Source organism: Alosa sapidissima, chromosome 8, assembly GCF_018492685.1.
Source record: "Alosa sapidissima isolate fAloSap1 chromosome 8, fAloSap1.pri, whole genome shotgun sequence".
Classification (NCBI taxonomy): domain Eukaryota; kingdom Metazoa; phylum Chordata; class Actinopteri; order Clupeiformes; family Clupeidae; genus Alosa; species Alosa sapidissima.
The window spans coordinates 31,367,370-31,389,856 of NC_055964.1; the positions used below are offsets into that span (position 1 = coordinate 31,367,370).

At 42.2% G+C, this 22,487-nt stretch overlaps 1 protein-coding gene and 1 long non-coding RNA gene across 3 annotated transcripts in view; one reads left to right on the forward strand and one right to left on the reverse strand.

The window, feature by feature from the left end:
* The window catches only part of slc23a2 (solute carrier family 23 member 2), a 77,142-nt gene extending 63,581 nt beyond the window's left edge, over window positions 1–13,561 (reverse strand). Inside the window, exon 1 of one of the 2 annotated variants that reach the window (XM_042101601.1) lies at window positions 13,289–13,560. In XM_042101601.1, coding sequence (XP_041957535.1) covers window positions 13,289–13,445 — 157 coding nt within the window. In that variant the 5' untranslated portion in view covers window positions 13,446–13,560. Of the gene's footprint in view, window positions 1–13,288 lie in introns of both variants that reach the window. The other variant, XM_042101600.1, reaches the window with a different exon arrangement.
* A 7,271-nt stretch (window positions 13,562–20,832) lies between these two features.
* Window positions 20,833–22,487, forward strand: part of LOC121715720 — a 23,010-nt gene continuing 21,355 nt past the window's right edge. The window contains exon 1 of the long non-coding RNA XR_006033670.1: window positions 20,833–20,909. This is a non-coding gene — a long non-coding RNA (uncharacterized LOC121715720). The remainder of the gene's footprint in view (window positions 20,910–22,487) is intronic.

Sequence of the window (22,487 nt, forward strand, 5' to 3'; positions counted from 1 at the left end):
GTTATTATTTTAATAAAGTATAGATTCTAAAAACGTCGGAAATCGTGTTGTTTTTTGCGTGAAAGCATCGTGATACCTTTTTAGTATCGATACACCGTGCAACACTAGTTACATCTCCACTTAATATAACTTTTTTTTTTTTCTATGCCTTTGTCTGTCTTTGTTTCTGTTTTAGTGTCTTCTCTGTTGGAACCTGAAGGCAGGTCTAGGAATAACAATGTATAAAGTTACTGAATGATTTGATCAGCCTTTAAGTATTTGATCCTTTTAGTAGTTGATCCTAAGACTGACATATTTGTTATTCAACCTTATGTCATATAAGACTTTGTTTTGATGCATTGTATGACTGATGTGAAAATAAAATAAAAGGAAGTTCAAAAAAAAAAAAAAAAAAGAAAAGGGTCCTTCACAGTCCTCCAGGACTTATCTTACACGCACACACACACACACACACACACACACACACACACACACGCACCTCAGGGGAAGGCCAATCTCACAGGAAATGAGAAAAGTGAAAAGGGTTTAATGATTCAATGATCATTAAAGTGTAATTACCCTTTTTTTTGCACACTGAATGCACCCCTCACCACCAAAGAACTGATGACAAGAGACAGATGGAGAGGAAGAGCAAAAAAAGAGGGATCAGAGGTAAAGAGGAAAAGAAGGTGAAAATAAAAAAGGTGATACAGGATAGGAAGAAATAAACAGATGGAGAGAGAGAGAGAGAGAGAGAGAGAGAGAGAGACAAAGACGCACAGAGAGAATTGAAGAGAAGATATGTGGCTGATGCTGTAGGAGGTCAGAGTGTGTGTGTGTGTGCATGTGTGTGTGTGTGCATGTATGTGTGCGTGTGCGTGTGTGTGCGTGCATGTGTGTGCATGCGTATTGGTAGCTATTGTGGGGGAGACTCCTAATCTCTTAATTAGCCCCATATCCCCATGCACACACACACACACACACACACACACACACACACACACACACACACACACACACAGTACCCAACAAAGGACTTTGTTTAAAGTCATCCCCATGCCCACTGTATGCAACAAAAGACCTTCTACGCGGCCACACACACAGCCACAAAGACGCGCGTGCGCACACACACACACACACACACACACACACACATTACAGCCTCTACTGTACCTGCTGTATGGCTACTGCAACATGAGTGAACACGTTTGTCAAGAATTCCATATGAAGAATTGGCAGTATGGACACACCCAGTGCCTGGGCAGAAGAACAGAGAGGGTCACACCCGATATGGAGATGGTATCCCATCTAAGCCCACTTTACTGTTTGCAAGACACATTGGACAGGATTGTCTAGTTTCAGCCATTTGAACTTTACAGACATACTACACCTATTCTTGATCAGTCAGGGTACGAAACCTCATTTAAATGGATGTCACTTACAGATGATGAGCCCAAACCACCAAGATTCCAGTTCTACTTCTGGGGGAATATGTTCTCAAACCACCAAGATCCCAATTCTATTTCTGGGGGAATATGTTCTCAAACCACCAAGATCCCAGTTCTACTTCTGAGGGAATATGTTCTCAAACCACCAAGATCCCAATTCTATTTCTGGGGGAATATGTTCTCAAACCACCAAGATCCCAGTTCTATTTCTGGGGGAATATGTTCTCAAACTACAAAGATCCCAGGTCTGTATCTGGGGGAGAAAGTTTTCAAACCACCAAGATTCCTTTCAGGGGCATCCTGTAGTAGTCCACACCATCTACTTCAGTGTGACCCGTAAGGGTGTGTGTGTGTGTGTGTGTGAGTATGTTTGTGTCTGTGTGTGTTTGCCTACAAGCAGCGTGACCCATAAGGACGTGTGTGTGTGTGTGTGTGTGTGTGTGTGTGTGTGAGTATGTTTGTGTCTGTGTGTGTTTGCCTACAAGCAGCGTGACCCATAAGGACGTGTGTGTGTGTGTGTGTGTGTGTGTGTGTGTGTGTGAGTATGTTTGTGTGTGTGTGTGTTTGCCTACAAGCAGCGTGACCCATAAGGACGTGTGTGTGTGTGTGTGTGTGTGTGTGCCTACAAGCAGCGTGACCCATAAGGACGTGTGTGTGTGTGTGTGTGTGTGTGTGTGTGTGTGTGTGTGTGTGTGTGTGTGTGTGTGTTTGCCTACAAGCAGTGTGACCCATAAGGACGTGTGTGTGTGTGTGTGTGTGTGTGTGTATGTGTGTGTGTGTGCCTACAAGCAGCGTGACCCATAAGGGCGTGTGTGTGTGTGTGTGTGTGTGTGTGCCTACAAGCAGCGTGACCCATAAGGGCGTGTGTGTGTGTGTGTGTGTGTGTGTGTGTGTGTGTGTGTGTGCCTACACGCAGCGTGACCCATAAGGTCCTTTCTTTGCCACTCAGGTAGAAGTGTGTGCTGCAGCCCCATTATGAAAGCTCAGGGCCACTAAGGCCTCTTTATGGATCAACAGTAATGATCTTGCAATTGTCAACAACTCTGGAAATGAAGATCGTTCAGTTTATGTTTACAATTTCATACTCTTTCATAGTTCAAGGTAAGTTTCCCCTTTCATAGTTCAAGGTCAGCCACCGAAGGGGCCAAAACAAATAAAACAAAAATAAAAGCCAAACCCACTTAATACAGATCAATCAGATGAAGAAAAAAGATCACCAGTGCGTCCACACACTAAATATTTATCTCGATCATCCAAGGGAGTCTTTGCTATGGCAATCCTTGGTATGTTCGAGGTTAAATATAAGGCAGTCTTTTGGTATGTTGAATGACAACCCTTAGTATGTTTGATGTTAAATCTAAGACAGCCTACGGCATGTTCCATGTTTAATCTGATAGGGGGGTTCACATTGTACGTGCAAGCCATCATACCCATTATTGTTAATGGCTTGAGCGCGCAAAAAACACATTTTACCGCTTTGCCATTCTTGCAAGTGCCGCAGTAAAAGGTCAACCATGTTGACCTTTTACCACAGCGCGGTGGAAATCATAGGTATTTTGTGTTGAGCCCGGCGACAAGCACAACAAAAATCTTTGGGACGCTACCTCAACCAAGAGCAACCTAGCGGCGAGCACAGCGCATGCCGTGTACAATGTGAACCCGGATTAAGGCACTCCTTGGTATGCTCAATGTTAAATCTAAAGCAGTCTTGGTATGTTAGATGCGATAGGCGCACCATCTATGAACAGACACTTACAGGAAGCAAAGAAAAGTGCTCTGATAAAGACATGTTCTGTCGCAACGCGTAAGTCCACCTAAATTAAAGGCTTTTTAACTATAAAAGCAGTGTGCCTTTGGAATTTTTTGGTTAGACGTAGCCTACACTTCTTGATGAAGCTTTACAAGTCAAACCAACTCTTAAGACATACAGCAAAGAAAAGTGTTTGAAAAGTGTTTGTTTAGATTCACACATCAAGGCCGAGTGACCTCACTGAGTGACGGGCGGCCTTTTTGCAGTTATCACTGGACACCTCTGTGCCACACTGCCTCCTATACATTTCATATCTCTAGGTGAAAGGGAAGAAGTCTTAAAGCTGCAGTTGGCAAGATTTTATTGATCATATTCACTGAAACCGACACTATGCTCCGAACAAAACAATATAAATCAGCCGGTTTTAGAAAAAAACCCGCATTTCTTCCTCCACCTAGAGCCTGTTATTTGTTTTGCAAAATCCACAGCTCCCGGTTCTTCTGGTCCAATCAGAGCAGGGCTGTGTGAGATCTGACTGTCAATCACAGTCTGCTGCAGTCTGGTGCGCACTGACGAGCACAAACTCGATGAGAGGGTGCTTGGTGGTAGTGGGGAAGGGGCATGAGAGTTGTAAACATTCAAAATGTTGGTTAAGTCCCCTCAATCTGTCAGACTTGCCAACTGCAGCTTTAAGAACCCAAAGAAAAAAAGTGTCTGTCTGTGTGAAAATAATAAGATAAAACTATTTGTTCTACTTCACGGTCAGTCAGACACGTCTAGTTCTGACCATGGGCAAGAAATGGGTTTTAATCCAATCATTTATCTCTACGACTACACTGGTCCCTGTTCTACAGAAGCACTTATACCTTCCCCCACGACGCGGTGGCCCATTCCTCTTATCCAAGGTCTCCTGGCTCTGAATTCAATTTGCCTGATCGCCTAATTCATTTAGGTCTCCACTGAGGCAAATTCTTCCCACAAATAGCTGTTAATTAAAAACAAAACGAGGAGAGACTCTGTTTTTATACGGAGCTCAAGAAAGATCAAATGAGATGAACTATTGCTAAATTTGTGGCGACAGCTAGACATGCAGCCTTGTGTTTCCAAATCTAACTGATGACCCATTCTTAAAACTGAGCTCCTATTTAAAAAGTAGTCTTCTTGAATTATAGTCAGTGTAGGTGATGGTAGAGAGGAGGGGCTAAGAAGGAGCAAACGAGAGAGTGTGTTTCTGTGTGGAAATTATGACTCTTGCGGTGTGTGCGCATGCAACCACAGAATCAATACTCTCTCTCTCTCTCTCTCATATACGCAAACTGCGCATGCAGTGGTCCACATGCATGCTGGTCCATCCATCATCCTCATTGCACATGACTCACTCTCAGTTGCAAATAGAGGGCTCTGTCTGCCTCTCGGTCTAAGCCTGACCAAGCCAATCCTTTCAGCTTAATAAAAAAAAAAAACCACCAAATTTCCACTTTCGTCCGCAGTCCCTCTGGACATGTTCACACAGATCGGCAGCGTGGGGAGTACAGGGACGACAGAGATGTCAGGGCAGGTGAGTGTTGTGTGGGTGTGTGTGTGTGTGTGTGTGTGTGTGTGTGTGAGAGAGACTGGTCCTCAGTCTCAGCCCGGAGTGACTGCCGCAGACACAGCGCCGCCTGCTGGTCTGGTGATGACTGACTTGGCTGGGGCTCACACACGTCTTACTCTTTTCGCTCTCTCGTAGCGACAACGCTGGACCCCGGCACTCAATCACACGTGGGTGGGTGTGGGAAGGGGGTGGGGGTGGGGGGGTTCCCTTGGCACCCTTGTTGCTAAGACACTGACCTTTTTCCATGGCAACATGCACACATTCCTTCAACCAATTTAACAGGCTGAAATGTTCCCTTTTTTAATTAAGCCACTCCACGCCAAGGCCACGCGCACGCAATGCTGTGGCGGTTCTACAAAGACCCTCCAGGGTGCTGAGAATGCCACGACTCCCAACACCGCCAGCCACAACTCAAGACCCACCGAGGGCCAGACCACAGGGAGCTGGTAATACTCCCAACTTAAAAACCAGGGAACACACACACACACACGTCTAAGACACACACGTCTAAGACGCCAACAGAGTATGACCCAGCAAGGGTTGCCATTATAATCACTTAACTGAGGCCCTTCAGCGTGTGTATATTGTGTGTGGTGTGTGTAAAGAAGACATAGCACGGTATAGTGCTACTGAATCTTCATCAGGGACAGCATGGGGACCTGAACGCCTCATACAGTAAACTATTACTCAAAGAGGATGTCTCTCAGAGAGGAACACACACACACACACACACACACACGTAAACACAACAACTCAGAAAGGACTTGACTCCTGAGAAGAATGACCTCCTATGTAGCACAGCATAGTATAATTAAAGACCGTCTGACCAGAGAGTGAGGGCGCACCGATACAGTTTACTGAAAGTTGTTCTATGGTTCATGGAGACCCAAAATCATTCAAAAGCACTTCAAAGACACCAGCGTGCCACGGTGGCCTTTCAGCTGGGCTGGAGTCCAGACAACCACAACTCTAGAGAGCCAATGGTTTAGAGACACAGGCCAATGTGGGGTCATATATGGGGCTGGTCAGCATACCACTCCAGCATTCCATCACAACATCTCTGAGTCTTTATTGTAAAACTTGAAACACCATTTAGTCATGAGTTGTCTTCAGGGAGAGAATAGCTAAAACGCTTCTAAAAAAAGGCAGCATATAGCATGCAATATGTAATTTTCAGAGTTCCCACACTCTAAGTCAAACATTTTCCAAAAACATTTAATTACAATATATGCCTTTGGAAATTCCAGGCCTGGAATGCGAGATCTTTCCAGGTCTTCCCCGACTGTGGGAATGCTGCGTACAGTAGGTGTTCCACTGGGAGCATGAAGGTCACAGAACTCCTCTGGACCAATCGTACAGCAGCCTGCAGAAGGGGCACATCACGTCCACAGGCCAACATAAATAAGCAGTGAAAAACCACCTTCGAGGGTCATGCTGAGCTGTGAAAGCCTGGAGCAGCCCACCTGTGGAGAAGAGGGGCTATCGCCAGGCAGGGTGGGAAGATCACCTTTACATCCAGAGGAGGAGATGGGAAGATGGGTGATGATTAACGATGAATCAGATAGCATGAGAACCTCATCTCTATGTTTAGAGATTTTAAAAAACGCTACGAAAATGATAATGTGGACAGAGATCGTTATCCCCTCAAAACACGCGTACTACCATTTACCCGGCTTAATGTAGACACAGCCAAAGAGTGAAAGACTGTAGCCGTCTGCTCCAAAAAGAGAACCGGAATTTGGAACCCTAAAAGGAGTTCCATGGAGGATTCTTCAAAAGCTGTGCAAGGAGGAAACAAGTTTGTGAAGCAGCTTGGTGAGCTTACTCTTAGTTAGAAAAGAAAACTCTGGGAGGCAGAAATTACCAACTCCAATTTCACTCCCCAGGCCGCTGGTTTTGCCAGTTTGGCTGCTTGCTACAATACGCCCAGGAGGATCAAATTAAACCTGGACCATGAGCACCCCATGGTACCCAGCAGGGTGGGGGTGGGGGTGGGGGGTCTTTTTATAGTAGGCTACCACTTATCTCCATGAAAACCAGCTTATGTATACCAGCCTTAGTGAGAGTACAGTAGGTTTCTTAGCAGAGCCCCCATCCCGACCCCCCCCCTCCCCCCCCCCACACACACACACACACACACACACTTACCTGGCTGTTCTAATTCTACGGCTTTGCCCAGTGGGGGACTGGGTCAATGGTATTTATGCTAAATGGCAGAAATGTATGCATGTGTAAGTTGTTTCCATATTGAATAAGACATGCCTATGGATTAAAGTACATAAGCCATGCTTAGCCCAAAAGATTATGTTCTCCAACTATATTATGAGCAATGGGGGGGGGGGTCTTGGGGGGGGTAGGCATGCCGGGCAGTCTTGGGATTTTAAATAAAGTGAGTGGGATTTAGCAGACGCTTTTATCCAAACTCGTAACAGCGGGTCGGGATTCAATCCCTGGTTAACCAATTCTTAGGCATCAACACTACCACATCTCCACCTAGCTCCTACTGTATATACTACTAGATTATAGAGGGCCCACTGTTTGTAGAAAAGGCTCACAGTAATAAACAGACCACGGTGGAGGTGAATGCTACCTGGTTAAGTGACGAGTGATGAGGTCCCACAGAGGAACTGCGCAGGCATCAAATCTTAAAAAATTATAGTTCTGCCAATTAAGAACGGTGGTCAGACCTCCGCAGTCAACCCCATATCTAGAACCATGGGCATAGCCATTAGCCAGTGCCAGTGGCCACCGGGGGATAAATGAGTAATTGAATGGCCAGGCATCACAGAAGAGATGTGAACAGATAATAAGCATCCCCCTGGGCTTTCAAAGGCTAACGTTCACCGCTAAGAATATCTGTGTTGTCCAAAAGGTTTCACCTAAGGGGAATGGGCTTTTAGCGGGACAACAGCTCAACATAAGCCTCCAATCCTAGGCAGACAGTAAGGGGTTTCAATGCTGTACAAAAAAGCTGAAAACTGAGATTCCTTTTTTATTATCAGAAAGTTTTTTTTTTTCCTTCATGGGCCTTTTTTTCCTTCATAGTGCTGGGATGGCAACAGGTGTGCCCATTGTATGCCGTTTCTGTTTCGGAAATCTTCCCATAGCCACACTCTATTGTCGTCAAGGAAACCTCAAACAATTCTGTCTGTCAGAGTTCCGTCTCCAAATGTGTTTGTGTCTCATGGGGAGAAAGATCAACTTCCACCTCAGTTCTTAGACTCTAAATGGGCCGTTAATAGCGGTAATGGACATGACACTACGCTGATGTTATTTCAATAACGCACTCCTCTCTGGATCAGAGAGGTTCTCAATGAGGTCGATGATATGATTGCATTGTCTGACTTGTTCCATCTATTTAGACTGCTGTATCAATGTCTGTGCAACCAGATCAGTACAAAAGAATTACAAAAAACAGATACCTGTGTGTGTGTGTGTGTGTGTGTGTGTGTGTGTGTGTGTGTGTGTGTGTGTACTATACTGTTTCTGTAAGTGTTTTGGTATACTGGATCTCCACATGCCAGAAATATCTTCCGGTCACAGAAGTGATGCACATCATAGTAACCATATGGATCAGCATCTTCAGTGGCCAATGAAATCAGTGTTGTATAAGGGTGTGTATAATTGTTATAACATTGTTATATCACTTGACAGCTGGATGCCTTTATTAGCTTTTATCAGCACCATAGCTATGAGCCAGGCATAGACGGCACTTAGCTAATATGTCTTCAGCGATGTCATTATTGTTCAAGTAAACAAACCTAGAAAATGCGTTTCATTTAAATTTACTTTAAAATGTAAAACTGCAGAACCCCACTAATCTTTTAACAATGCAAACTAGAAAATGTAATTTCAAGGAAATTACCAGTGCATGAAAATATAAACATACTGTATATTAACATAAAATGCAAAACAAACTTTTATTTGATAACAGTTGGCAGAAGTCATAGTTGATAACAACTGACAGTTGAAATGGCTGAACAATTAAATAGTTGAGTAGTTTAAATAGTTAAATTATTTAATAGTGAATTATTGTAGTGTGGACATTTATTTTGAAACAGTTGTGGGTAGAGGAAATAGTTGAACAGGATCTGTAGAGCCAGATTGTATGTTTAAAGCCTGAGACAGAGTATATAGTTTAAAAGTTAAATGTAGATAGTGTAATTGATGTTGATAGACAGACAGTTGAATGGATGTTGATAGGCAGATTGTTTAATGGTTGTTGATGGGATAGTTTAATGGGTGGATGAGTGAATGGTTTGAAGAGGATGAATGGATAGAAAGTTGGATGGAATGTGCCTTATATCCTTGTAGAATGGAGAGACACAGAGAGAGTTGGCCTAATTGAGCAGAAAGCAGTTGATGCAGGTGCAATCAGTTTAACTAGCTTCTTGATGGGACCTAGTTGAGCAGCTGGAAGTTGATAAAGGTGCAAATCAAGTTAATTAGCCCATTATGATGTCATAGTCCCAATACAAAGTCTATGGGGAAAAATAAGCTTGTTACAGTGCATGAAAATGCACTGTTCTGTTATCCGAAGTCTTCTTCTTATTATTCTTCCCACCAAATTTCTGCGTCTAATTCAGCTTTAACCGTTTAACGTAGAAACTTCGTTCAAACTTTGTAACATAAGTCTTGAAAAGGACACGTGGGGAATGTATTTTTCACTTTTGTAAACTTTATACTTTTTGAGATATTAATAAAAAACAAGCTTATTTTTCCCCATAGACTTTGTATTTGCACTATGACATCACAATGGACTAATTAACTTGATTTGCACCTGTATCAACTTCCAGCTGCTCACTACTAGGACCCATCAAAGGGCCAGTTAAACTGATTGCACCTGTATCAACTGCTTTCTGCTTAACTAGGCCAACTATCTCTGTGTCTCTCCATTCTACAAGGATATAAGGCACATTCCATCCAACTTTCTATCCATTCATCCTCTTCAAACCATTCACTCATCCACCCATTAAACTATACATCAACATCCATTAAACAATCTGCCTATCAACATCCATTCAACTTTCTGTCTATCAACATCCATTACACTATCTACATTCAACTTTTAAACTATATACTCTGTCTCGGGCTTTAAGCATACAATCTGGCTCTCTTAAGACTACTATTTCCTCTGCCCACAACTGTTTCAAAATACATGTCCTCACTACAATAATTCACTATTATTAACTATTTAAACTACTCAACTATTTAACTGTTCAGCCATTTCAACTGTCAGTTGTTATCAACTATGACTCCTGACAACTGTTTCCCAATAAAAGTTTGTTTGGCATTTTATGTTAATATTTTCATGCACTGGTAATTTCCTCGAAATTACATTTTCTAGTTTTTTATTAATATCTCAAAAAGTATAAAGTTTACAAAAGTGAAACATACATTCCTCAAGTCTCCTTTTCAATACCTATATTACAAAGTTTGAACGAAGTTTCTACGTTGAAGCTGAATTAGACACAGAAATTTAAGAAGAAGAAGAAGAAGAAGAAGAAGAAGAAGAAGAAGACTTCGGATAACAGAACAGTGCATTTTCATGCACTGTAATAATGAAATGCACCTTTGCTACACAATTTTTTTTTTTGTATTCTTATGCACACGTGTTCTCTAAACACAGTGGCACTACAGTTACGCAACATCATGTGATGTCAGATAAGGTCAGTAAAGGAGAGAGGGTGACTGCTCGGTCACACTTTCAGTACCGCTGGGCAGCTCTTGACACATCATGAAAGTTCTGGTGAAACAGCTGCTAGTTACCTGCCACAAGCGCTGGGGGGCGCAGGTCACTCTGGGGTTAATGAGGGATGGTGGCATCTCACTGGGTTCATACGAGTGTGTGTGAGTGTGTGTGTGTGTCACTCCTACACAGCTACATGAATACTGTTTAGGTTCAGCTTTCTGTCCACTTGTCTCAAGGGACGGATGTGGGGGGATTAACAAGGAAAGAGAAAAGTGCCATCTGTCTCATAACACACACACACTCCTGTGACAACTTAATCAATAGAAAATAAATGAGGAGGATTCCATGAGTGGCCACTGACACACTCCCATCCTCTGACCAACGGCTACTCAGTACAACCATGAGGTAGGCTATGATGAGTATCATCGCCAACATCCATAAAGTCTCAGTAGTCAAATTAAACCATTTATTTTATGAAAATGGCTTCCAATGGAACACATTAATTTCAGGGTCTACACTACTCTACAGATCATTTATATTCACACCCAGGAAATCTTGGAAAAAAATCTAACTTTATTCTGATTCTGAAATAGACTTTAAACATAAACAATCAAAATATAAAAGGCACGATGGGAACTACTAGGGCCAACATGATTACTTGATGAACAACACACGACAATGACTGACTTGAACTGTTGGTATCTAGACTTTTGAAGTCTATCGGCTTATACAGGGTCTAGGCATGCAGAAGAGGTCAAACGGGCAGCAGCGCCTGCATGATTGGAGACGAAATAAGAGAGACGGGCAGATTTAAAATTAACGAATCGGATGGGTGGTACAGTATGTATTACGTAATATCTCAGATGTTAAACTAGATTCGCGCTGGCGGTTTGTTGATACTGGTACACGCTCTCAGCTCGCATCCATGCATGGGCGCACGCATCAGCCCGCGATCTCCTCGTCCTCAGCCCCCCTTCACGCCGATTCACACTAGCAGAAGCTGGATGGACAGGCCGATCTGTTGCATAGCGATCTGAACCTGATCCTGGGTGATAGAAAGCCATGGTGTGCCTCTTCATAATGGCACGTCTTTGTATCGAGAATAGTCGTAGGTTAGGCTACTAAGTTTACACAACGCCAGGACACTTGACTCAGAAGCAGACGTATAAGTCACAGTCTGAGCGCTTGGTTTAGGCTACATTGGCTAACCACAATCAATCTATTTTGATTCATATATCTATGAAATTATCCTGCTCTCTCTCATATGGACAGACTTTATATCGCTAAGGGTAACTAACGAGACAATAGAAAGCTAGGCGTTTACACAACCTCGCGTTATCCTGTCTAACTCAACCTAGGGTTAAGTTACCCTTAGGACAAGAGTAAATACTTATTCTAGGTTACATTTGTTTTCATCCAACGCGGATTTCATGGACACATCAATCACGTTGGCTGAGCTATTATGTGACGTATACAGTAAGTGACGAGTAACTAACTAAGCACTAATTGGGGCACCTGACTGTGTGAAGTTGGCCGGCCTGTGGACGAGCTTGTTTCGCCCAAAATATTTTCCTGATGTTTTGCAAAATAACTTAAAACGTAAGTATGATCTGGTAGCGCTGTCCTTAGCCTAATGTAACTTAGCCTAATCTTTGTCACATGATGACAACCAGGGCGAGCAATTTACTAGTAGGCCTACGACCCAATTTTGGTGCTGCGTGTCCACTTGAATAATGGCTTCTAACGGTACGTAATACCCAACCTGCAATTTGCAAAGAGTAGGGTAAAACTTGCTGTTGTGGGTGAACAGGGACTGGCGGTCTGGTTGACAGCGGACGTCTGGAAAGCATAGGTAAAATGCTGGTTTACCCGGGGCGCGCGATAACCCCCCGAAGCCATTTGGGTCGATAACAAAGTGCTGATGAATAGCTTACAAACTAGCTCCACAAAGCTTTGGCCAACGTATGATAGCGTTATACTCTATATATAAGCGTTGAACTCAAATTCTTCCACCCGGTAATAAGGCTAACATAACTCCCGATGATAAGCGCCCTGTTCTTAACATAGGAAGTACGTTGACGAAAGCTATCTTTGATGTTAGCCCTCAGTTCAGACTACACGGAGGGTGACAACAATATTTGAGAATGTCTCAGCGCAGTATCTAGCAGTGTGTTGGTTTTTACTGACATCTTAAATAAAATATCCACGGAGGCCCCTAATTACTTGTGAGGAGGACAAAAAGGTCCCTGACCGGCCATGCGCACCCACGTAGCAGGCTAGGTTTTATGTGCATCTGTTTCGTGTAGCCTACTGAAGGAAATTAACTATAGCCTAGTGAAATGCACACATCAACTTACGTATTTCTAAAATGTCAGCGGTAGATGTGTGAATGACTGTTTTATTCACCACCTTTTATTTCCGTTTTAACCAAACATTGATTGTCGCTCACTGCGCACTTGTGATGGATCTAACAGCCTTGAGGGCTACATGACTGGGTTCGCTCATCCACAAGTCAATATGAATTCAGAAATAGCGTGGGATATTGCAAGCCGTTTGGGACTGAGTCTTTATTGAGAAAAAAAACTGGACACTGACGTTACGCAGCGCCGTTATGTTGACAAGTGATGGTGTTACATAGCCTCACTACCCTAGTAGCCTACAGTGCCGCGTTTTCAGTACGACCATATGATGTACGCTACACCAAAACCACCGCCTATCTTAGTGTGGAAAGGACACAAAGACAATGTATCTGGTTCGTAAAGCAATTTCATTGAAAGTAAACGGTGAATTTGATCAAGCATGTGTCATATCGCAGAATTCCTCACCTGTTCTCAGAGAACACCGAGCTGCTAGAAAGGTTCCCCTTTCCTTTTCTCTGGTTTCCCGTGGCGGGTCTTCTGCTGGTACTCTTGACTTGTGTGTCGTGTAGTAAGTTGGACCTTCTAACTCAGGCGTGAGTAACCACCAAAGATCAACTCTCATTAAGTAGATTCCAGATATTATCTCACAGATGCACACGGTGTCCGTAGCGCAATAAGAGCTGTACCGAGGGGTTTTCTGCCTTTCATACACACGGACACGGGGATGAGCTACACGCATGCTCTGAGGAGGGTTTGACGTCAACACCGTCCTTGCCCCGCCTCACAAGTCTTGCTTCTACCAATCATGAAGCTCAAGACGATGACGCAACAACTATCATTTTTATTATCTCATTACAAAACCACCGGCAGGCACCATAAGCCGTCTCACGCTTCATTTTTTGCACTCGTGCGTTAGCTTTGTACGTCCTCGTTATGCAGTGTTTTACAATAAATAAAAAATATATATTATATTAAAATGGCGCCGCTACCTTCCTTAGCTTGAGTGCATGTGCGTCCCCACAGTCTCCTCCTAGTGGTGATTCAGTAGCAGTGCTCCATTACTTAATTGACCCACTAAAGAGCATGTCTCCGTGTCACCTCGCTGTGGAGCAGCGACTGGCATGGCAGGCTGCCCTTCCTCATGTCCTTAAGTGAAGATACCTGAAAAAGCAAAACTTATGAATCACCTCACTGTCACATTTATAAACTGTCTCAGATAATAGGCCTACAATTCCAACTTAAGTAACTAGCTGCTCTACTTATAGAGTATTTATTATTATATATTATATGTAAGAGTCAGTAGGGCCTCACTAACTCCAGGGACAGATGCGTTAAGATTCCCTTTGCTCAGTCAGGCAGGACTTGTGGAGCCTCCCTCTGAATTTGAAATAACAAGCTTCTGTTATCTTAGGCTAGCAGACGAGGAGCAGTGACACTGATGACAGTGACAATGGTAACATGTGCCCCCACATTTAGTCTGGAGCACAGGAATGAGCGTTCCTTTCCCTGTGGCACCCATTGCAAAACCCTAAAATGTGGTCTGTTTACATCTATTGTATGTTAGCTGCTCTATAGTGACATGTAAGTCTAGGCCTTCAGTGGCAAACAGATGTTTCGCCCGTTGCATAGATAAAAAAAAAGTTCAGTCAAAAAGCAGAAAAAGAAAAGACCGCACACAAGGGTTGTATGATATCAAAAATGTAATCTAAGTGCCGAAAACACGTCTAAGCCGAAGCAAAAGGTAGGCTGACAAACATTTCGGGCCTAGCCCATCATCAGTGTTCTCAGTTTGAACCACCTTACCAGGCGCTGAGGCCCCTTTCAACAACATAAACAAAAACAATGCTTGAACGTTTTACTTTGTTCCCAATCTACTTCTGCTTCATTAAGATAACATATGGAATTTTAAAACGGAAGCCTTGTGGGAACAACTATGATTCTGATAATGGAACTCTCATGAAACGGTCAATAGGTTCCCGCACCAATCACCCAATGAATCTAAGTGAACACTGAGTCAGTGTGTGCAGTCCATACAGGTAGACATACAAATACAACACCCCAAAATAAATTGACCATGGACATTATTGATGCTGGGTATCTTTTGGGGCTCTATAGTGACACCATGTGGTAAGGTTGAGTAGAGGCCTAGTAGAACTGAGAGGAGGGTCCAGCTGCGGCCCATAATGACCATAGTACATTCCATTCCAAGTGTTCCATAAGCACGGGAATGCCCCTTAACCCTTAAAGGAGTACCGTCACACCGGTGTGACGGGAATGTTGAGAAATGAACATTCTAAAGAATATCTGGGTTCATTGAATTCAACATAGAATTTTAGAACCTTCAATTGTTGCGGAACTTAGAACGTTCAAAAACCTACACCTTTAAGGGTTAATGGCTGCAGCTGGACGATTTTGAGTCAAGTCAAGTTTACTTATATAGCGCATTTCATACACAGAGATCATTCAATATGCTTTACATAAACAAAAGCAAACCGTAATAGCAAATAAAAGCATAGAAGGGCAATAGTGAAAGAATGGTTCAAAAGGTAAAGATCATAATAAAAAAGAAAACATAAAAATGCACAAGGTAAAATCATTTAAAAATGAATAATATTTAAAAATACAAAATAAAAGACATAAGGTAGAATAATTTAAAGCCAGATTCAGAATTTGTAACTCAGTGCAGTTAACAGAAGCAGAGCCGGACAGTAACGGAGTACATTTACTTGACAGTACTTGAGTACAATTTTGAGGGATCTGTACTTTACTCGAGTATAATTTTTGGGGAGTACTCATGACTTTACTCAAGTACATTTGAGAGGCAAATATTGTACTCTTTACTCCACTACATTTCTATCCATAACCGTGAGTACCCGTTACTACATCTAAAAAAAAGGAAAAAAGAAAAATCTCGGAAACCCTCAATTTGTTGCTTCCCTCTCAAACGTGATTGGCTTGTGCAGGCGCCACTGATTGGCTATCAGCAATCACCTTCAGCTTTCCGCCAAAGTCAACTCCATGGTCAGATTTAGATAAGAGATGAAACCATGGACGAAACAATGGATGAAGACGCAGCAGGTCCATCCCGGGAATGTGCCAACCTGTGGCCCCACCTCGCCAGACTATTTCAATTTTCTGAACAAGTTAATGATAGTTTTCGCTTCAAGTGTTTCAATAACAAAATAGTATTTTGTATTTGAAATACGTATTTTAAATACATGTATTAGAAATACTGCCCATCCCTGGCAACATGGTAAAATGATGAAAATTACTTGATTTTACTTCCAATTCATTTTACATTCTCCAAGGTATTAACATTAACATTTTTCATAACTCCATGTAGGACGTTTCTGTACATAAATGTAAGCACTGTGGTAGTAGTAATGCAATATTTAGAAAATGTAGGCTACTCTTGTACTCTTGATACTCAAGTACTTTTAAAAACAAGTACTTCAGTACTTTTACTTAAGTAGACATCTGACTGTTGTACTTTTACTTGTACTTGAGTAAAATTTAGCAAAGGATATCTGTACTTTTACTTAAGTAATGAAGCTGTGTACTCTGTCCGCCTCTGAACAGAAGGCATCTGAGAACAATTTGGTCTAGATTTTAAAATGGCTCTTGGAAGTTGGTTCCAGAGCTGAACCGCATATAGCAGCTAAAAGCTGCTTCACCATGTTTAGCTCTAACAGCAGGTTTTACTAACAGGTTTTTCTCTTACTGATTTATAAACAAGCCGTAGTGCTTAAAAGTCAATTCTGTGACTGGAAGCCAGGGACTTAAGAATTAGAATGTCAGTTCTAAGTAGAATGTTTAGTTTTTGTGAGAACCCTAGCTGCTGCATTTTGTTAGTACAGTATTTTTAGGAAGGCCTGTGAAAAGCCCATTGCAGTAATCAACTCTGCTGGAGATACATTTTAACAGTATCTATTGCTTTCAACCCTTTTGTGTCAAGGAGAGTGGCAACCCTTTCCTCCCAAGTCTTTCCTCCTTTTTCCTCCTTGTAATAGAATTACTTCAGTGTTGTCTTGGTTCAGCTGAAGAAAATGTTCAGACATCCAGTTGTTGATTTGTTCAATACACTGACAAAGAGATTCTAGGGAACCATAGTAATTTGACAACAGAATTATGTAAACTTGTGTGTCATCTGCATAGCTATGATATGAAATCAAATTATTTTTGATGATTTGTCCAAGTGGGAGCATATAGAGGTTGAATAATAGTGGCCCCAAGATCGATCCCGAACATCACAGGTCAAGGACGTTGGTGTTGAGGTACAGTTGCCGATGACAACAAAGAAGCTCCTTTCTTGTATGATTTGAGTTGATAACTATGCCTGTAAATACAACCCAGTGTTCTAGTCTGTGTAGTAAAATATTGTGACCAACCGTGTCAAATGCTGCACTAAGGTCCAGTAGCACTAGGACTAAGGTTTTACCTGAATCTGTAGTGAGGCGTAGAGTATATCATTGAAAACCTTAATTTCAGTGCTGTGAATTGCCCAGAAACCTGACTGAAAGTAATGAAAATACCCATTTGATGTTGTGATACCCATGATGTGAGAAAGGTGGTTAGTTGATTAAAGACAATTTTTTCAATAATTTTGACAATAAAAGGTAGATTGGATATCCAGGTTATTCTTCTTGAGAAGTGGCAGCAATGATACATATACAATGTGAAGGACATTTGCTGCTATAAGGTGAAAAACAGTTTTGAAGAAATTGGTAAGCAGAGTGTCTAAGCCTCATGTGGAAGAGCTAAGATTCTGTACCATTTTTTCGAGTGTTTTGTAGTCTATCAAGCTGAACTCTGACATCAAATTAATGTCAGAGTTCAGCTCTATTTGTAGTAAGTTCCGGATGTTGAATTAGTAATTAAGCAGATATGTTGAGTCTGATTTTGTCAATTTTACCTTTTGAAAAAAGATGCTAAGTCAATGCATAAACTAGATGTACCGCAGAGCGGTACAAAATATGACCGCCGCCCAGTCCAGCACATTTTTTCCACAAAAATAACTCACGCTGAAAGGCCTATATGATTCTAACTGTCTCACTAAATTGCATTATCCACACTCAATTCTCACTGGTATCTGCTAGACAACAAGTACCAAAACATGATTATTTCATAGATTTCACATGTAAAATTCATTTTATACAACCCCACCCCCATCTTGCCTGTTCATAATTCTGAGAAATTCTTGAATTGTGTGCATGTGTATTTCTGTGCACGTTTATGTTTATGTGTGTGGGTGTGTGTGTGTGTGTGTGTGTGTGTGTGTGTGTGTGCGTGCGTGCTTGTGTGTTTGTCTGCGTATGTGTGTTTGTGCATGTGCATGCATGCGTACATATGTCTACTGTGTGAGTATGTGTCATACGTATGATTACTGTGAATGTATGTGTGTGCGTGTGTATCTGTTTATGCACATGTGTGCACATGGAATGGGTTAACATGACCCCTGGAGGCAAACATACGGAAAAAATTGGTCATCCTAGGCCCTACGGTTCTCAAGATATTCACAGAAAACTGTGTCTGCCCTACAGTCCAGCGGGGGGGCTACAGATCAAAACGAAAAACGATGGTTCCATGCTATCCATGTGGGGTTAAATGCCCACCAAGTTTTGTGTACCCCGGTCTTTCAGTGTCCCAGGAATCCTTGTTAGTGTACGGTCACTAAATGTACACATAAATTATTTTATTGTAAGGCCCCCCATGAACGAAAGTTCACAAAACTTGGCATGCATTCGGAAGGTGTCATAATGATCCTACACTTTCAATTTCGTGCAGTTTTGACCATGTCAGCCAGAGATATTGTGATGAAAACACCTAATTTTTTGCTTTTTAATTTTTAACTAGGTGGCGCTATACATGAAATAAGTGGTAATGGGATGGGTTGACATGCCCCCTTAAGACCAACATACAAAAAAAAGGTGGACCTCCTAGGCCCTACGGTTCTCGAGATATTCACAGAAAACTGTCTCCGGCCACCTACAGGCCAGTTGGTGTATAGTAACATAAATTAATTTATTGTGTGGCCCCCCATGAACGGAATTCCACGAAACTTGGCATGCATTCAGAGGGTGTCATAATGATCCTACACTTCCAATTTCGTGCAGTTTTGACTATGTTAGGTCACAGATACCTGCGATTACAACACCTCATTTTTACTTTTTTGTGTTTAACTGAATGAAATGAGTTATGGAATGGGTTGACATGGCCCCTTGAGATCAACATACAAAAAAAAAATGGTCCTCCTAAACCCTACGGTTCTCGAGATATTCAAAGAAAACTGTGTCTGCCCTACCCTCCTTTCGGGGGGTCCAGTCCAGCAGGGGGGGGCTACAGATCAAAACGGAAAATGATGGTTCCATGGTATCCATGTCGGGTTACATGCCCACCAAGTTTCGTGTACCCCGGTCTTTTAGTGTCCCGGGAATCCTTGACGGAAATTTGGTCATGCGAAAAAGAAAATAAATAAATAAATAATCTGACTAAACTGGCGGTCATAGCGGCGGTCATAATTAGTTGAGAGAAGTTCAGGCACTAGTGAGGGGGGATTTGTTAACTTTTCGACGTTTGAAAATAGTACACAAGTGTTATTATGTTAGAGAAGAAAGACTGTCTTGCTTTGCATATTTCAGAGTTATATGTGCGGAGCATCTCTTTATGGATTTCATAGTGGATATGAAGTTTGTATTTACGCCATTGCCTTTCAGTTTTCCTACACTCTACTCTACTACATCTTTTTAGTAGTTTAAACGCTGGATTTAGCTTCTATGGCGCTTTCTGTTTGTTCTTTTGAATTGTAATGGAGCAATGTAATCCATAATATTATTTTATTAGCAAACATTTTTGAATTAATGTGATCCAATAAGTCTTCTACTGAGTCTGACAGTAGACTTGACATCTGTGAAAGTGCTTGCTCAATAAGAGCACTTGTCTGATCATTTATGATTCTCTTTTTTTACCATCATAGATCTGTTCTGAGTGTGTGGGGACATAGACACGTCAAAGAACACAGAAATGATCGGATAAGGCCAGGTCTTTAACAGTTGTAGAGACTTGAGAACTGCACTCTGACTCCCATGTTCTAAAAAAGCAGTTAGCAGAGACAAGCTTAGCCTTCTTTCCAATGTACACTTGAGTTAGTTTAGTCACGTGACATTAGATGCCACTTTCAGTTCCTCCCTTATATTATTTATAAGCAAATACTGGCTTTCATTTCCCCATACAGTCACATGTATAGCACCAACATGACTTTGATTCTCACATTCATTCACTTACTTAACCTAATGAAAATGTGCATATACAAGTGCCATCCTTACATAACACCCAAACCCTGAGAAATCAGGGTTTTCCTCTCATACAAGTCTTCTCATGGCTGTGAAATCAGTCTGTCGTTGTGTAGTGCCCCCCCCCCATCCATCTTTATCCATCCATTCCTGTCTCTAGGTCTTTCCCTTTTCCCCTCCCTTTGAATGTAAGTGAGGACACCAGCGTGCTCACTGCTTACCCCCCATGATCCTCTCGTGCTTGCTGAGGGCTAAGGAACCCTGTGCTCTCCCTCTCTCTCAATCTCCAAGTGAGTACAGTGTGTCCTCTGTGCTATACGTCCCAGGGTCATAACAGACATGGTCACGTCCAGAGACAGAGTGGACTCTCTGCAGACCCTGCGATCCAGACAGAATGGCCTCTCTGCCTCCTCGTAGATAAGAGTCCAGTGTAAGGATGGACATCGTTAAGAAATTATCGATATCGATGCCATTGTCGATTCTGCTTGTCGGTGCGATTCCTTATCGATTCCCATATTGATTCCTGTACCATTTGCTGAACACTTATAGGATGGCTTTGAGAGTTGTTGGCTTTTAATGTCTAATTTAAAGTGGTTTTAGAGAATGAATATCAAGTGTGCAATAACAATACAGAAGTTGAATACTTTAAAATTTCTAAAAAAGTAAACATTTCTGAAAAGAAAGCTTTGTATTGGAATCGTTAGTGGAATTGTTTGGATGTGTACGATTCCGATGGATCGGAACATTTGGAACCGGTTCCTTACCGATACCTGGAACCGATTCCCAAGCCTAGTCTAGTGATCCCCGATCACAGGTGATACTATTTCTAACACCACAGGCATTGACATACATTGTTCACTGCCAGATAAAATTTAATCTCAGCATAAGCATTGAATCAGACATTGAGACCTTATGAAAGGCTGGTGAATTTGTTCATACCCTGATACTGTATAACTACAAATCAGACATCATGCTTCTTTTAATACTGAAAACCCCCTTCCTTTCCCTGTTAGTCATCTGCTTGTCATGCTGAGCTGAAGTCACAATTAATCCTCAGTATTAGGAAATACGTATAACTAACTCAAAGGCAGAACCAATCAAGCCTGCACTAATCACAACTTTTCTTGGAGCAGCGAAAAAAACTATTTAACTCTCTGATTGGCGGACCGCGGACGACATGCTTATTCTGGAAGTTCCCTCTGACATACGAAAGCTTCTATTGGCCTTGTTCATGGGATCAGCTGTAGCCGACACATCCCCCAGCCACAGTAGTGGGCGCCATCAGAGACACAAATCCTAGCTGTGAGTCAGGCCGCAGCAAGGGACGGTGCAGTCCCGTGCTCCTAACAGGCTTACTCAGGAGCTACTCAGCAGGAGGTCACTAACAGGAGACTAACAAGAGTATAATCACCTGTTCCTATAGAGGTTACTGGGGCACAGGAAGCCAAAGGAGCGCATGCGGGCACCAGAAGCATTCTGGGTAATACGCGCTTTGGTCTGACTGAGCATACAGTAGGTAGAGTGAAAGGCCACAGACAGGAAGTAGGCCAGTCTCTGTGGACCTGCGGCGTGTCAGTTAGGGTGACTAATAAATGACAGGGGACTAGAGGAGTTGGCTTGCCTCAGATGTTCTGGTTAATGCAGGACATAGAGGAGCAATACACCTGCATTTGTTGTGTATTTTGCCACTAATGTCTGGGCAGATTCCTTGAAATGTGGAAGTATAATGCTAGTTGATGCCAGGAACCAGAAGTCTTTGGTAGCAGAGGAATTCAAAACGGAACATAGTGTAGTAATAATAGATTATGTTGTAAAAGATTGAAAGAGTTGTCCTCAGTGTTGATATATTGTGTCAGTAAATGAAAGTGAATAGAGGTGTGTGTGTACATGTGTATGTTTACTTGACTCTGACTTGACTTTACTTAATAGAATTTCTCAACCAATGTCTGGATGAATTCCTGTAAATTACATAGATTAGATTAGATTCAACTTTATTGTCATTGTGCAGAGTACATGTACAAAGACACAAATACATTTGTGTAGTGGTGACTAGGAACAAGTGAATGCATTTGGCCACAAGAACTGCTGACGATTCGCTCAGACGAATACTTTGGCATCACTGCTGTATTAGGAAGTGCTGACCTGTGTCCAGGCCTCGTTTTTCATACTCACTCTGTCTCTGCCAGTGTTGGTCTCTACAACACGGGGGATCCCTTGAGTGTTCGTACTGGGCCAGGAAGGTTTTATGATGCCAGTTGAAGCTTTAGCTAGCGGAAGAATAAGTGGGACATTGTTTGGTAATAAATTGAAAGATTTGTCCTCTGTCTTGTCTGTTAATTGTTTATGTGAACGCGAATAGAGACATTTGAGTGTGT